Source organism: Schistocerca nitens, chromosome 5 (genome assembly GCF_023898315.1).
Source record: "Schistocerca nitens isolate TAMUIC-IGC-003100 chromosome 5, iqSchNite1.1, whole genome shotgun sequence".
Classification (NCBI taxonomy): Eukaryota; Metazoa; Arthropoda; class Insecta; order Orthoptera; family Acrididae; genus Schistocerca; species Schistocerca nitens.
The window spans coordinates 406,674,069-406,692,015 of record NC_064618.1 but is presented as its reverse complement, the minus strand read 5'-3'; the positions used below and the strand labels follow the sequence as shown (position 1 = coordinate 406,692,015).

Sequence of the window (17,947 nt, the reverse complement as noted above, 5' to 3'; positions counted from 1 at the left end):
GGCCGTCGAATGGCGCTAGCTGCGCAGCATTTGTGCACCGCCGCCGTCAGTGTCAGCCAGTTTGCCGTGGCATACGGAGCTCCATCGCAGTCTTTAACACTGGTAGCATGCCGCGACAGCGTGGACGTGAACCGTATGTGCAGTTGACGGACTTTGAGCGAGGGCGTATAGTGGGCATGCGGGAGGCCGGGTGGACGTACCGCCGAATTGCTCAACACGTGGGGCGTGAGGTCTCCACAGTACATCGATGTTGTCGCCAGTGGTCGGCGGAAGGTGCACGTGCCCGTCGACCTGGGACCGGACCGCAGCGACGCACGGATGCACGCCAAGACCGTAGGATCCTACGCAGTACCGTAGGGGACCGCACCGCCACTTCCCAGCAAATTAGGGACACTGTTGCTCCTGGGGTATCGGCGAGGACCATTCGCAACCGTCTCCATGAAGCTGGGCTACGGTCCCGCACACCGTTAGGCCGTCTTCCGCTCACGCCCCAACATCGTGCAGCCCGCCTCCAGTGGTGTCGCGACAGGCGTGAATGGAGGGACGAATGGAGACGTGTCGTCTTCAGCGATGAGAGTCGCTTCTGCCTTGGTGCCAATGATGGTCGTATGCGTGTTTGGCGCCGTGCAGGTGAGCGCCACAATCAGGACTGCATACGACCGAGGCACACAGGGCCAACACCCGGCATCATGGTGTGGGGAGCGATCTCCTACACTGGCCGTACACCACTGGTGATCGTCGAGGGGACACTGAATAGTGCACGGTACATCCAAACCGTCATCGAACCCATCGTTCTACCATTCCTAGACCGGCAAGGGAACTTGCTGTTCCAACAGGACAATGCACGTCCGCATGTATCCCGTGCCACCCAACGTGCTCTAGAAGGTGTAAGTCAACTACCCTGGCCAGCAAGATCTCCGGATCTGTCCCCCATTGAGCATGTTTGGGACTGGATGAAGCGTCGTCTCACGCGGTCTGCACGTCCAGCACGAACGCTGGTCCAACTGAGGCGCCAGGTGGAAATGGCATGGCAAGCCGTTCCACAGGACTACATCCAGCATCTCTACGATCGTCTCCATGGGAGAACAGCAGCCTGCATTGCTGCGAAAGGTGGATATACACTGTACTAGTGCCGACATTGTGCATGCTCTGTTGCCTGTGTCTATGTGCCTGTGGTTCTGTCAGTGTGATCATGTGATGTATCTGACCCCAGGAATGTGTCAATAAAGTTTCCGCTTCCTGGGACAAGGAATTCACGGTGTTCTTATTTCAATTTCCAGGAGTGTATATCATCTCCGTTTCGGAAACCCATGATCCACACAGTTCCGAAGATTGCAGGAGCCGACAAATACGATAATTATCGCACAATCAGCTTAACAGCTCATGTAACGAATTTTCTTACATGAATAATATACAGAAGAATGATAAAAAGCCGACCGGAGTGGCCGAGCGGTTCTAAGCGCTACATTCTCGAACCGCGCGAAGTTAAGTCCCATAGTGCTCAGAGCCAATGGAGGCAAGACTAAAAAAATATCAAGACAAATCATAGGATCCGTCGATCTGAAAAAAAGCGTTTGACGACGTAAAATGGTGCAAGATGTTCGAAATTCTGAGAAAAATAGGGGTCAGCTATAGGAAAAGACGGGTAATATACAATATGCACAAGACCCCAAAGGTAACAGTAAGACTGAAAGACCAAGAACGATGTTGTCGGATTAAAAAGCATGTAACACAGGAATGTTGTCTTTAGCCCCTGCTATACATCGAAGAAGTAACAACGGAAATAAAAGAATAGTTCAAGACTGGAATTAAGATTCCAGGTGAAAGGATATCAATGATAAAATACGCTGATGATATTGCTGTCCTCAGCGAAAGTGTAGAAGAATCACAGGACCCGCTGAATGAAATGAACAGAGTAATGAATACAAGATATGGGCCATGAAGCAGTGTAGCAAATTGACCACCAGCAGGACCTGAGCTAGAAAGGACAGGATCTCACAGCCAGGTCACATATCTAAAGTGAGAAAATGGGCTCATAAGCAGAAAGGAAAGTATGCACACTGCCACAGTGACGACATCTGGAACGTTAAGGCCTGTCCAGTATGACGACGGATCGCCTAGAAGCGGTTGCAGAGAGACGCTCCAACAGTGACACGCCCAACAACATATCATGGCATAACTATACAGGGTGAGTCACCTAACATTACCGCTGGATATATTTCGTAAACCACATCAAATACTGACGAATCGATTCCACAGACCGAACGTGAGGAGAGGGGCTAGTTTAATTGGTTAATACAAACCATACAAAAATGCACGGAAGTATGTTTTTTAACACAAACCTACGTTTTTAAAATGGAACCACGTTAGCTTTGTTAGCACATCTGAACATATAAACAAATACGTAATCAGTTCCGTTTGTTGGATTGTAAAATGTTAATTACATCCGGAGATATTGTAACCTAAAGTTGACGCTTGAGTACCACTCCTCCGCTGTTCGATCGCGTGTATCGGAGAGCACCGAATTACGTAGGGATCCAAAGGGAACGGTGATGGACCTTAGGTGCAGAAGAGACTGGAACAGCACATTACGTCCACATGCTAACACCTTTTTATTGGTCTTTTTCACTGACGCACATGTACATTACCATGAGGGGTGAGGTACACGTACACACGAGGTTTCCGTTTTCAATTACGGAGTGGAATAGAGTGTGTCCCGACATGTCAGGCCAATAGATGTTCAATGCGGTGGCCATCATTTGCTGCACACAATTGCAATCTCTGGCGTAATGAATGTCGTACACGCCGCAGTACATCTGGTGTAATGTCGCCGCAGGCTGCCACAATACGTTGTTTCATATCCTATGGGGTTGTAGGCACATCACGGTACACATTCTCCTTTAACGTATCCCACAGAAAGAAGTCCAGAGAAGTAAGATCAGGAGAACGGGCTGGCCAATTTATGCGTCCTCCGTGGCCCGTGTTTGTTACAACACGCAACTGAACGTCGGAGGTTTCAAGCGTTAACTTTAGGTTACAATATCTCCGAATGTAATCAACATTTTACAATGAAACAAACGGCACTGATTACGTATTTGTTTATATGTTCAGATGTGCTAATAAAACTAACTGGGTTCCATTTAAAAAAAACGTAGGTTTGTGTTAAAAACATACTTCCGTGCATTTTTGTATGGTTTGTATTAAACAATCACACTAGCCCCTCTCCTCACGTTCGGTCTGTGGAATCGGTTCGTCAGTATTTGATGTGGTTTACGAAATATGTCCAGCGGTAACGTTAGGTGACTCACCCTGTATATATATGTGGGTGCACTTTATCACGGGATGATGATATATTTTTGTTTTTATAAGTATACTTTTTTTATGTTTTTAGTTGGGGTGGCTTTAAATATTGTGGGCTACCATGAGACTTTTAATTAACGTATACCGCGATAACACTCGTACGGACATCGGCTGCCTCGAGTTCGTCGATATAATATTTTTTAAACACAACGCGCGACTCACCGCCTTCTAATAAATAGTTTGCGTGAGTGCTGCTATTTAGAAAAGAAAATATGCGTATTCTTACGCAAACTGTAATTATTAATATGGGTCTCAGGGACTACTGGTTGTTTATGTACCAAATTACATAAAGATTAACTGAGATATTGCGGAACCTATTGAATGAAAAATATTTTCAATATTTCTTGTTCATTATTTGCAAGGCAAAACTGGAGAGAATCTCATCCGCCGTTAGGCGGCCAAAATGAAACATACTGAACTCATTCAGTGCTGTGAATTTTGGTAAATAAATCTATCACTACTCTTTTTAACTTTGAAATTAAGATTAAAATTGAGAAGTCTTTCGCATTTATATTTAATATTATGACATGAAATTTTAATTAAATAATACAGTCAGCGTAATGGCTGACTAAATCCTGCTAGGTGAGATGAGCTCCCTGCACTACGAAGTTCTGTAAAAACTTGGTTGATGAGAATTAATGCTTGCGATCATGCGAGGTGACAACTAAGTCTGTACTACACACTTTCTAATAACAATTATATGTATACCTTACTAAATTACAACCAAACTTACATTAAATATTATTCAGCGCTACAATGGCGGCCTACCTCCAGACGAAACAAAAACAGTAGTGCTGGTTCAATCAAAGCATTGTCTCTGATCTTCATGGCCTATGTTACACTGAGATTATACCAAAAAACTGTTTTGTTAGTTACATCGATATTTGTGTTTTGATAATAATAACTTACGTTCTTTAATATTTGTTATACATCGCGCAGACGTACTTAGTCTTTAGATAATTTATGTTTCACACGTCTCATAACAAAAACTTCTTTTCCCTTTCTCCAAATGTCCAATTATGTGACGTACCGTCACAAACAGTGTGCGCAGGAGTGGCGCTACGTCGCCCTCCAGACGAGGCCCGTTCCTGTGAACAACATTACAGCGAATGCGTGTCTCGATGCTCTGAGAAGAGCGAACATTGCTACATTACATTCGGCTCCATCACACGAGCTCAGTGATCGTGCTAGTAATTTGACAGCAAACGACATATCTCTGATTTGTTAAGGCCGGTGGCTGTGCCAGTATCTTTGGGTTCTCCATGATGTTATCTTCCCACAAGATAACGACAAACCGCTTTTTGTCCCTGTGCAGCCGCGGTTTACCTCGATCCAGAGAATATTCGACTCCACCCTTCGTCAGCACACGGCCTACATCTCTCACCCTCTGGAAACATCTACCCATGGATTGCCGAGAAGAATGTCACGCCCCTGCTCGGCATCAGGCAGCTGAACCAATGTGGAATGACATATACGTATCTGTCACCCGAGCTCGGTTCCACTCCATGCCGAACCGGGCAAGGTTTTGTACCGTGTATACGACCAACCCACCTACAAATTTAACCACATGGCTGTTCTTACTGTACTTTACACACACAAATAGTAACATTTCACTATCCACTGCCCTTCCCGGTGTTGCAGTTTCAATGGCTAGCAGTGTACATGAAATAAATAGGCAGACTTAGGCTGGTCGAGCTCTACCATGTGAGAGGAAGCGAGCGCGATCGGCTGCTACGCAGAGTGTTTGGCACGTGGGTGCGCGTGTTGCAGGCGCCGCCGTTCCTGGACTTCCTGGCGACGTGGCTGGCGCTGAGCCACAGCTTCTGGAGCCCGTTCCTCTTCTGGCTGCTCGACGGCCACTTCCGGCGCGTCTGCCGCACCCTGCTGCTCACCAAGGTCAGTTGCAGCGGGCCCTCCGCCTGACGTATGGGGTCGCCCCACTTTCCAGCCGCGCTGCCCCGCCGTCAACACGCCCCACTGGGCCAGCGCATTCCTTCCGAACCAGATGCTCCGCCATCTTTTATCTCCGGTTTCTTTCCAGTCGTCCTCCTTTTGTCGAGGTACTCGTGAGAAGAAACGTAGCTCATCATGCTACAGTGCGCCTCAGACTTCCTACATTGACCGCATTTGAAAATTCCATCTAAAAAGACACATACTGCAGGGAGATTTAAAAGTGATGTCTGCGCAATTTGGGTATCTAATGTGCGGTAGAGTGGTAGCGCATCATTTGGTGGTAACTGGTTAAATTCCTCGTGGTGGAACAAAATTTTATTATCTACATTTGAACGAGGAAGAGCGCATGTATCTTGACCCTATACTGTGATAAATTTGCTGGATTAAATTTGCAACCTCCTTGAAGTATCACATAAAGTGACGGCAACAGGTCTGTGTGGATAAGGGAAACGCTGTCCGCATCTGCACCGAAATTGCATGGTCCTCGTAGTCAGTGTATCCACATCCTCAAGTCTACTATCCTCATTCACAGATATTCACATTTTAAGTCTCTTAAATCCGTTGGCAACGCCAGAAGCCTAGAGGTATGCTTACGCTGGTTCTACGGGGGTCACTCCAAAAGCAATGCACACTGTTTCTGTAAAAATATAGTTTTCATTCTGCATGTGTGAAAGTTCTACAATATGTAGATACATCCTTCCTGCTTGTTTTCAAACTTAGTTCAACCTGTTCTCGTGAGTGGCGCCGTCACACTTGATGTTCGTCAGAAGCAACGTGCTGTCATAGAATTCCTGTGCTGTGAAAACGAGACAGTGGGAAACATCCACAAGAGGTTGAAAAAGGTGTGTGGAGATGCTGCTGTCGATCGCAGTACAGTTAGTCGGTGGGAAAGCAGGTTACGTGATGAAAGTGGGAACGGCAATGTTGAGGATTGTCCTCGCAGCGCCAGGCCTCGTACTTAACACAATCCAGACAATGCGCAGAGAGTTAACGAATTGGTGACTCCTGACAGACGCATCACAGTCAACGAATTCTCACGCTACGTTGGGATACGGGAAGGAAGTGTTTGCGCAATACTGAAAGTGGTGGCGTTAAAAAAGGTTTGTGCCAGGTGGGTTCCCAGGATGTTGACAGGCTTACAAAGAAACAAGAAAAACGGTATGCAACGAACTTTTGGAACAGTACAAGAATAGTGGAGATGAATTTCTTGGAAGAATTGTGACTGGTGATGAAACACGGCTCCATCATTTTTCACCAGTGACGAAGAGGCAATCAATTGAGTGGCATCATGCAAATTCACCCAAGAAAAAAAATTCAAAACCACACCTTCTGCTGGAAAAGTTATGGCTACGGTGTTTTTCGATTCCGAAGGACTGTTGCTTGTGAACATCATGCGAAGTGGAACCACCATAAATTCTGATGCATATATGACGACACTGAAGAAACTTCGAGCTCGACTTAGTCGTGTTCGACCACATCGGCTAAAGCAGGATGTTTTGCTGTTGCACGACAATTCACGTTCACATGTCAGTCAAAAAACCATGGAAGCGATCACAAAACTCGAATGAACAATACTGAAACACCCGCCTTACAGTCCTGGCCTGGCTCCATGTGACTGTCATCTCTTTTGGAAACTGAAAGGCTCTCTTCGTGGAACAATGAAGATGATGACTCCCTTGTGCACGCTGCCAAACAGTGGCTCCAACAGATTGGTCCAGAATTTTACCGTGTGGGTATACAGGCGCTGGTTCCAAGATGGCGTAAGGCAGTTGAGTGGGATGGAAATTATGTGGAGAAATGAAAATATTGTTCCTAAAGGATGTATCTACACGCTGTAAGACTTTCAAGCATGTAGAATAAAAGATGATTTTTAAAAAAGTTGTGTGCATTTATTTTGGAGTGACCCTCACAAATTATCTTCACTTGAAGGCTGACCTAGTGATTTGCACTTCACTGACTAAGAACGCAGAGGCAGTTTCTTTTGTCTTTTGTGAACGTTTCGCACAATATTTGGAAGTCAAATGAATTCGTTACGCGTTGTTGTCACACATTTCACACTCTTTTATGCAATTTGTATCAGTAAATACTCAAATCAGTCAGAACATTATGACCACCTACGTAACAGGCGGCATGTTCACCTTTTGCACGGATAACAGCAGCAATGCGTCGTGGCATGGAAGCAGTGAGGGCATGGTAGGTCGCCACATAGGCATACACGAGTCACCCAAATCCAGTAAATTCGATGGGTTCATATTTGGCGATTTGGGGCGCCAGCACGTCGATTGGAACTCGCCACTGTGTTCCTCGAACCATTCCATCACACTCCTGACCTTGCGACATGACGCATTATCTTGCTGAAAAATGCCATTGCTGACGGGAAACATGATCGTCATGAAAGGGTGAACGTGGTCTGCAACCAGTGTACAGTACTCCTTCGCCTTTGGCGAGCTCTACTGGACGCATAAATGCCCACTTGAATGTTCCCTAGGGCGTAATAAAACAGCCTCTAGCTTGTCTCTGACCCTCAGCACAGGAGTCAAGAAGCTGTTCTCCTGGAGGACGACGGATTCGCGCCCTACCACCGGCATGATGAAGAAGGTATCGGATCCATCAGATCGTGCAACGCTCTGCCACTGCGCCAATGTCCAGTGCCGATGGTCACGTGCCCATTTCAGTTGTAGTTGCCGACGTCGTAGTGTTAACATTGGTACATGCATGGATCTTCGGCTGCGGAGCCCCATCGTTAAGAGTGTTCGGTGCACTGTGTGTTCAGATACGCTTGTAGTCTGCCCAGCAGTGAAGTCTGACGTCAGTTCCGCCACAGTTCGCCGCCTTTCCCGTTTTGCCGATCTTCGCGACGTCCGACATCTTTTGTGAGGGTCGGCTGTCTAAATATACTGCGTCTGGAGGTGTTTTCACCTTGGTTTTGCTACTTGTCGAAGGCCCTCACCACAGTTCTCTTCGAATATCCAACAAGTCGTGCAGTTTCGGAAACGATCGTGCCGAGCTTCCTGGCCGTCACAATCTACTATCGGTCAGACTCACAAGGGGAGGCCGCCAATTGTGAAATTCAGATTCGATTCATACTGCGCATAATGAAAGCTCATGGCCAGAGGTGTAATGTGGCAAAGCACCAAGATGCACTTCTCAGCCGTTGTCGAGAAAATCGACAGTTAAAAGAAACCGTTGTGGTGAAATACTCTCTACGATTAATAATTTTCTACAGCGTCGTGGTGCAGCGGTAAGCGCTCGGGTTCGTAATCCGAAGGTCGCCGGATCGAATCTCGCGCCATGCAACTTTTTTTTTAGTATTTGTTTTTTGTAATTCAAATATATATATATATATATATATATATATATATATATATATATATATATATATATATATATATATATATATAGTTCGTAAGTCGTTGCAACAATTTGTTTCTCGTGGAAAAACTGGCGACTTCGAACATCATTATGTTTTCCGCAAACAAAATTGTATTTCATAAATGTTATTAGTTGTCTTCATAATGTTAACGACGTATAGTTAACGGAAGACGTAGAAACGATATTCCGAAACGAATACGTATAGTGTAAGTCAAACGTTCGAATTAGAACAGAGACCACACGAACACAAATTTGCTGTGGCAGGTATGAAATATAAACTCCGTTACTCGCTCGTTACACATGAAGGACAGATGTTGAATGGGCCGAAACGAGCAGCCGCATAACAGCGTAGTTGCCTGCTAACTTCGAAAGAAGGTAGATGCGGTCCCTAGCGCAACTTATAACATCGTCGAAAATCAGTGCGGACGGGAAAGCTTTGGTACACCCTGTGAAACAAACGGAAAAATGGAGGCGGTACAATTGGAGAGCGATCCGCCTTCACCAACATGCATAAGCAATTCATTAATAGTTTTTATATATATTTGAATTACAAAAAACTAATAAAAAATTGCATGGCGCGAGATTCGATCCGGCGACCTTCCGATTACGAACCCGAGCGCTTACCGCTGCGCCACGACGCTGTAGAAAATTGATAATCGTAGAGAGTATTTCACCGCAACGGTTTCTTTTAACTGTCGATTTTCTCGACAACGGCTGAGAAGTGCATCTTGATGCTTTGCCACATTACACCTCTGGCCATCAGCTTTTATTATGCGCAGTATGAATCGAATCTGAATTTCACAATTGGCGGCCTCCCCTTGTCAGATAGATCGCGCGTCTTAACCATTCTACAAACGGACAGAAGACTCAATGATGCGGCATGCACTGTGTGAGTGTCTGACTAGCATTTATTCCTTGCCAGCTGACGCTGCTATCGCCTGGACGGGTTTATATGGTCATAATGTTCTGGGTGACCAGTGTATATTTACGGAAAATGTTGGGAGATATACTGATTTTATACTGAATGTTATTTATGGCATCTGTGAAAAGTAAACAAGAGCCAGAACATGGAGCGAAGACTCCAAATGATTTAGTGTTCCACATAAGCCTTCATGTTAATTTGTTCAACCTCCGGTAATTACATAAGTTTTAGCGTTTAACACGAACGAATCAGAAATGACTGGGAAAGAAGACCTGCTGGCAAGACGCAAGTAGGATGTAAATGCAACTGTGCATAAAACCAGGATGGAGGGCATGTCGATACATTAACCCTTTGCAAATCTCAACCCCTTCCAGGACACTGTGTAGTGCAATCGACATATTTATGGCATCTGTGAAAAGTAAACAAGAGCCAGAACATGGAGCGAAGACTCCAAATGATTTAGTGTTCCACATAAGCCTTCATGTTACTTTGTGCAACCTCCGGTAATTACATAAGTTTTAGCGTTTAACACGAACGAATCAGAAATGACTGGGAAAGAAGACAGCTGCTGGCAAGACGCAAGTAGGATGTAAATGCAACTGTGCATAAAACCAGGATGGAGGGCATGTCGATACATTAAGCCTTTGCAAATCTCAACCCCTTCCAGGACACTGTGTAGCGCAACCGACATAGTGTCACCAGTCATAAACTGACAGTAATAGGGAATTAAACAATAAGTGCTGTTATTATCGATTGTATGTAACCCAAATGACTGAAAATACTATCATTAGCACTAATATTTTTTAACGAAATAATTATTATTGCTACGAATATTCACAAACATATTGACGGATATCCACATCAGCATCGTCGTCTATCCGCAAAGTAGTTATTAGTCCCGGGACCCGCATCAACGCGAATGTCTAAGTACGGCACATGCCACTGTTAGTGATGACACATCCGTCGGATGGGAATGTCAGGAGCTGATGGCTTGCCTGCTGCCATTAGAGAAAATTGGTCTGTGTGCAGGCACATCGTTTCATATACACACGTACAAGAGATGGCCAAAAATATGAAAACAAACAAAACCACGACACAGTACTATGTCTACTACGGTGTGGAAAACCATTGGCATTGGGAACAGCTTCTAGTCTTCTCGGAATGGACAAATACAGCACCAATATATTTTTCAATGGAATCGCAAACCGATCTTCCAGCAAAGTAGTGGCATATTAAAGTAACGATGTTGTAGGTTTATAGCGATCACGCATTCTACTCTCCGTCATAGACCACAAAGGCTCGATGATATTCAGATCTGGTGACAGTGGTGGTCAAGAAAGATGAGAAAACTGATCCTGTGCACCCAAAATCAGTCTTGGACGATGCCAGCTGTGTGATAAGTGGGCCAGTCGTCTTGGATCACAGTATCACCATTGGGGTAGAAACATGGGTACCATGGCATGGACCTGGTCAGCCAAAATGGTCACTTAATCCTTGGCAATAGTGCGACCTTGCACAGCAACCACGTTGACCATGGAATACCACGATATGGCTGCCCGAATCACCACCTAACCTCCGCAATGCTACACTCTTAAAACGTAAACTCGGCTACAATTTGTATAATGGGCGAAACAAGACTTATACGATCAAATGCCTTTCTTCAATTGCTCCACAGTCCAGATGTTTTGGCTTCGACGCAACGTTTTGCTGTTACGGGCATTTCCATCACTGATACGTGGTTCTGGAATTTCAGCTTGCACTACAATGCCCTGCTTATGAAGCTCTCCTCGTTTTTGGTGCTAATATATTTCGGGTGAGCGACCTTCAGTTCTGCATTGACTTTAGCAGCTGTCCACCTCTTATTTTTCGTCAGAATCCTCTTCTTTAAGCACCTGTCACAATCACTCAGCACACATTGACTTCTGTCCTGTGACTTAGTGGTTGACGTGTTTCCGCTTTCCTTGCATGCTATATACATCTTCGATATGAAGCCTCTTGACACCCCTAACACTTCGGCTTCATTGGCTACGGGAGCACCAACCATTTGTCCACAGGGAATACAGTTAGTTCAGACGTGCTGCGCTCACAGCTACACAAAATCTGTTCTGAGCACTACTCATATCGGGGATACGCCATTCGCTCTACAGCCCGACCTATCTCTCTCACACTTTCTATTTTTGGGCCATGAAAGGATGACATTCGTAGAAAACTTTGTAAGGACAGCGAGGAAGTGACTAGTGCAGTGAGGAAATAGCTTCGTCACCAGGGCGAGGTACCGGTAGGCATTCTCGCCCTTGTGTCTCGCTGAAGAAACTCCATGGAACTGAAAGAAGATTACGTGGAAAAAATATGATTTGCACAAAAAATGTTTTACTTGCGTAATTTTCATCTTTTGGAATAAATAATTGATGAACAAAGATAATAGGGATAGTTAGTTTCTGGATGAACCGCACATATTTCATTTAGCCCAGGCCCTGCTATGGCAAACCCCTACAAGTGACCTCACCCATGGATCTGACAGTGCATCTGTGTTGGCCTTCAGTCACCGAAAACTGGGAGACCATTTCCCTAATCCAGTACAAACGGGAGATTATTTTTTTTTGGCGGCATCTATTCGTTATTCGTTAAGCTTTACAACAAAACATGATGCCCGGGTACAACCGCGCTATCAGCAACAGTCCAAGTGCAGGCACGGGAGGGGTTTTGCCTGAGCTGGCCATGTTTCATTTTCGGTATTAAATCCTCGTCGTTACCGCTTTAAAGGCTTTCCCGCGTGTGGAGAGTTATCTCCAACATTCTCGATTCCATTTTACACGTTATTAATGGAGGGCATTAGGGAAGCATCGACTATGACCATTCGCCGATGCATTTCCATTCAACTGCTCATTGAACAACACCGTTCACCTCTGCTGACGTTTGTCCCGTTAGCACTGCCCATAGTTTCCTCGACCAAAAACGGCCCCTCAGAATTTATATGTACGACGTTGCGCAAAGCAGACTTTAATGATCGAATCAGTGGACATTACTTGAGAAATATCCGCTGCCAAATTTCGAAGCTTACAACAGCTTTGGTGGCTCTTGTGACCTCGGAATCCACAGAATTTACCACGGTGAATATTGTTTTCACTGTTTAAATGTATGTTCTGCGGGGCAATAAAGCGCGTGCGGTCAGTTTCTGTAAACAGATTTATTTTATAGGATTACTTTTTCCATCGGCGGATAGAAACTTCATACTGGATGATCTCTGCTACAAAGTATTTTTTTTCTTTATCTCTGAATTTCTACTAAAGGCAGTTACATAACATAAAATTATGGTTGGGAAGCATTACAACTCTGTAGTCTGCAAAGAGAGAACAAGAATTTTCAGATGTTCATTAAAATATCAGGTGCTTCACCTGCACTTCCTTTGTCGTGTGCTGAATATGCAAGGGATATTTCCTTTCGCAGTATTTTGTGGGTGAGATAATTAACCCTCGTTAATATTAAGTTTTGCAAACCAAGGTCCGTCACTGTAAAATAATATATATTGACCAACTTTGATGTTAGAATCTTTTTGCATTCTCTCTCCTGTCATAATGTTTCCAAAACACTTTCGATGTGACGTAGGCATCTCGCATGAAAATGTTGAAAAAGTCGTTTCCAATATGAAGTTTTGTCACTTTTAGGATCATACTGTTTAGTGGTGCTGTCATAACATTGCTATTGGCTTTAATTTTGATTTTTAACATTTTTATGCAGCGACAGCAACTGATATTGTTTATATAAGAATATGCAGCCTACAGTTGCAGGTTAACTTTATCGTTTACCTAGGTTTCAACGTTAGTAATAACGTCTTCTTCAGATCCTGCAACAAGTTAATATTATAATGCGCTAGTAAATTATATTAGATATGGTCATCCTATAGGATGCATCGTATAGTACTTACATAAATTATTATTTAAATGTTTGTCTAAAACAGGCCATGTCCTAAGTCAACTTCATAAAACTTGATGCATAACCATAAGGTTTTGTCACTTCTATTAAACCAACTGTAGAAATTCACTTTAAGCCCGTTATATGGGCCTCGTCGTGTGACTAGAGACTGCGAACACCTTATAAATTATTTGGATAACTTACAACGTTCATTAGCCAAGTGTCCAGTCATAATGTGTGATGTCCCCCATGGGTTAAAATTTGTTTCTCTAGTTTTTGCGTTCAGAAGCCGTTAGCCTGTGTTCTTCTGCAAGTCCACGTTTCATATACGTTAGTTAATATTAATACAATTAAAGCGAAATAAGTAATTCCTGTACATCCACATTCCAGTCACCTATGACTATTAGATTTTCATCTCCCTTTACGTATTGAATTACCCGTTCCGCATCCTCATATACTTTCTGTATCTCTTCATCCTCTGCTTGCGACGTCAGCATGTGTACCTGAACTATCATGTCGGTGTTAGTTTTCTGTCATTTCTGACGAGAACAATCCTATCACCGAACTGTTCAAAAAAACTTACTCTCTGCACTGCCTCCCTACTCATAACGAATCCTACTCCCTTTATAACATTTTCTGCTCCTGTTGATATTAACCTATACTCATCTGACCAGATATTCTTGTCTTCTTTCCATTTTACTTTACTGACTCCCAATATATCTAAATTGAGCCTTAGCAATTCCCTTTTCAGTTTTTCTGCTTTCCCTACCATGCTCAAACTTCTGACATTCCACCACTCGACTCGCAGAACGTTACTCTTTCACTGGTTATTCCATCTTTTCCTCATGGTCATCTCTCCCTTGGCAGTCCCCTCCCCGAAATCTGAAAGGTGGACTAGTCCGGAATCATTGGCCAATGGCAATTTTTCAATTACAGATCATAGGTCCTGTGGATGCGCATTGTGTTTCCTTAATACAGTGGTTACCGCTGCCTTCTGTTTCGTCACGTTGTTGATCACTGCTGATTCTTCAGCGTTTTAGGCCAGTTCGCCACCCCAAGGGTATGAGATTATTTTGACAGTTCATCTATGGTGTGAACTATTTAAAATTACGAGACATATCTACAACATTACACTAAAATATGACGCCACACTGTATGAAACATCAAAAATAGAAGTGAAATCGATATGTTAGAATTTCACTTGAAATATAACGAGAACAGTCACAAGATACAGTTACATCAGATATACGCCAGGACAACGTAGACGTACTTGAAAATGGAAATCTTCCGAAACAGCTGTGATAACAGTCAATTAATGTTTTAAGTAGTGATACTGGAACATTACTTACAGTGTCTTTCAAGACACATGTTTCACTGCAGGCCCAGTCATCAAGAAACACTTAAATTTATTGTTATATACCCGCTAACAGTAAATTCGTCACAGTCTATAAGTTATACTCACTAATACACTTCCTCTATAGTTTAAACTATTTATTGTGAACAACTTTTGTGTATAGCACTTATGGAACCTAATAATTTTGTGGGGGCTGATTATAAAAAGAAATTTGTTGAGCTTACAAATGCCCGTGTTTGTGCCATCAATTCTAGTGTTTTTATATCTCTTTTCCTTTATGATTACTTCAAATTATAATTAACTGGGTCAGGGTGATGCAAGACGACAAGCCCTCTGGCTTCATTATACATTAATTGAGGGTCATAAAACCAGCCTGTCTTGCATTTTTTTTTTAATCTGAATTTACATACTCGCAAATTGATGTCGTGTCGCTACCATATTACACTGTCATTCAAGGAGGTAATTGATACTATCTACCGGCCTGTACATGATCGGGAGTGGGATGCATGCATATCGTAATTCTGTTCATTTCACTTAGGAGACGAGCAGGAACGTTTGGGCTGTGAGGAGGCGAACCGCTCACAATAGTACGAGTAGGAGGTGAAGGGACATCCGTTCATTGGGAATTGCGGACCGAGCCCCGACCCGTTGCTGGCGGCTTTCTCTTTTGATGTCGGGTCTCAGAGTCCAAGACAACAGGCGGTCGCTATTTTTACAGCAGTTGGCGACAGTTTTTTCGCGGAATCCTCATGTGCTGGGCAGGAACGCATCGGCTCGGCGCCACCTAGGTTCTTGGAGTATGGTAGTGGGAGTCCAGGCGAATTTGTTGTGAGGCCATGATTGGCGAAAGCTTTGTTTATCGGCGACTATTAGACGAGTTCTGCCACATGCGGAGCTGTCGCTCTCTGAGCGTAGGACGGAAGAGAATTGAAAGGGGGAGTTGGTTCCTGACCGCCCCAGGAATCAGTAGCGTACTTTGCCGCCCTTGCTGCACACAGATTCGCTTTTCCGGCCATTCGGACGAACACTCTTTTCGCGCTCTGACTTCGATCGTTCTCCGAGGGGGGGAACCCCACCTCCATGCAGCGCAGCCGACCACGCATAGCAGCCATCAGCACGCCGCCTTGCGCTGTACTGTCAGATACACGCAGCTCCGACCTATAGGCTTTCTGCTGAATTCTTAGCCGTTCAAAATTCAAATTGAGTTTTCTCAGCGGTGTCATCCATAGAATCGCTTTGCCTTCTTAGGTGATATCGTGGTACTGCATCCGAATTCCCACCTGTTTATTGATGTTATACATTTCACCTGTTCTCGTTGCTCCCTCTTCTCGCAGTAGAGAAGCACACTTGATTCCTCGTTGTGTCGTTTTTACTAGGTTGTCTCCAACACCTCTGTCACATGAATACTGCTTACATGTTTGGTTTACAACAATATATATGATTGTTCCTAGTACAAATTATTGGTCACTTTTGTGTTCCATTTAAAGCAAATAAATGTGACTGTAAACTTTTAGGCGGCATTTCTCTGTTAAACAGTCACATTCACCAGAATCTTTCCCATCATCACTTTTGGAGGAAAACTTTGATTTATAATGTAATGAATAAATTATATGAGAAGTTACCATCCCACGTAGGATTTATATCTGGGCCATTATAAGAATGCGTTACATACCTTGTTCAGATTCAGTACAAACCCATTTGAGTGTGATTTTCAAAACAGCTTGGTTCTGCCCCCTTACTTGTATATCAGTTAAGGGTCCCACGATAGCAAACACCCAGCTAGTTTCCACAATCAAATCACCATCTAGTCGTCATTTTATTCGTGTAAATTACATACTGCCGAACCATTCAGTAATATGCTAAAATGTTCTTTCCCTTTCTTAACAGTTTTACTTTTGCCTGTTAGCAAAGTGACATCCGTGTCGATTATGAGCATGTCTGCTCTTTATATTCCTTGTTTCAAACGTATTGCTGTTGAAGAAATCTGCCATAAATTGTATCGTGATTTCCAGCGTAGTTTAATTTGTTGCTAATGTTTTCTCTCTTTCTTTTTAAAGAGTTTCCTCATAAGATTCTACCTGTCTCCAAAAGCAAGTTATTCTGCTGTTGGCTTTTTCACAAAAAAGGCAATTATCCATTCATACTACCATTTTCACACGATTTTTAAATGAATCACAATATTAACATATTCAGAAACTAAATGTATGCAGGAGATTTCTATTCGTATAACGACTGATGAACACTAAATAACATTAAAACAGGTATTTTAAGAGCAGGGTCATTTATAAATGAAAGATGTGAAGAGGATTTTACGCTTGATACCATGAATGGAACTTTTTGGAATTTTTATTTGCGTTATTGTTTCTTAATTTTTAAAATGTAAATAATGTTTCGAAATTAACCTCATTATAATATTTTTGTTCATGCTAAAATTTTTGAACTGTCAGATCTCAACACCCTCTGCATAAGAACTTTGAAAGTGTGACGTTCACCTTCCTTTCATCGATAGCCTTCCTTATACATGGGTCCATTGCTGTTGCGAATTTCTTGAGCAAAGTCATTTACCTGTATAAGGTGTTTTTAGTTTTGAAATAAACAGTTCATTGCATGCTTTTCCTGTTAGCTAATTTCGTTCCCTTTCACATTTTTCAAGCCACCTAATAGAAAAAAAATATCAAAAAGTTGAAGTAGCTCAAAGAACAGAAAAAAATCATAAGAACAAAGATACATGTAAGTGAAAAGGTATAGTCACATGATATCCCATATTTCACAAATCTGTGCGGAGGGAGCTCCATCTAACGGAGTCCTTAGTAAAGTTTTGTTTGATAATGGTGGTAACGAATACAGCCTGCATATACTTCACTATTCAGCATAGTTCATATTAAAAACATATAGATACTAATTTCATTTGTTATTACCGTTTGGTGAATTACAGTTTACGATCACACACGTGAACTTCCTAAAGAAGAAGAGGAATCTGCAACCCCTACACTGGTTTTTCACTGCAACAGCGTACAACACCTTAAAATACTTTAGTTTCCACATTTCGAATAAAATTACACGTGGCAATGTGG

General features: G+C 43.3%; 1 protein-coding gene across 1 annotated transcript in view; it reads left to right on the top strand.

Moving 5' to 3' along the window:
- The window catches only part of LOC126260497 (uncharacterized), a 54,037-nt gene that overhangs the window by 26,027 nt on the left and 10,063 nt on the right, over positions 1-17,947 (top strand). The window contains exon 2 of the mRNA XM_049957826.1: positions 5,131-5,256. Within this exon, the coding sequence (XP_049813783.1) occupies positions 5,131-5,256 (126 nt within the window). The remainder of the gene's footprint in view (positions 1-5,130; positions 5,257-17,947) is intronic.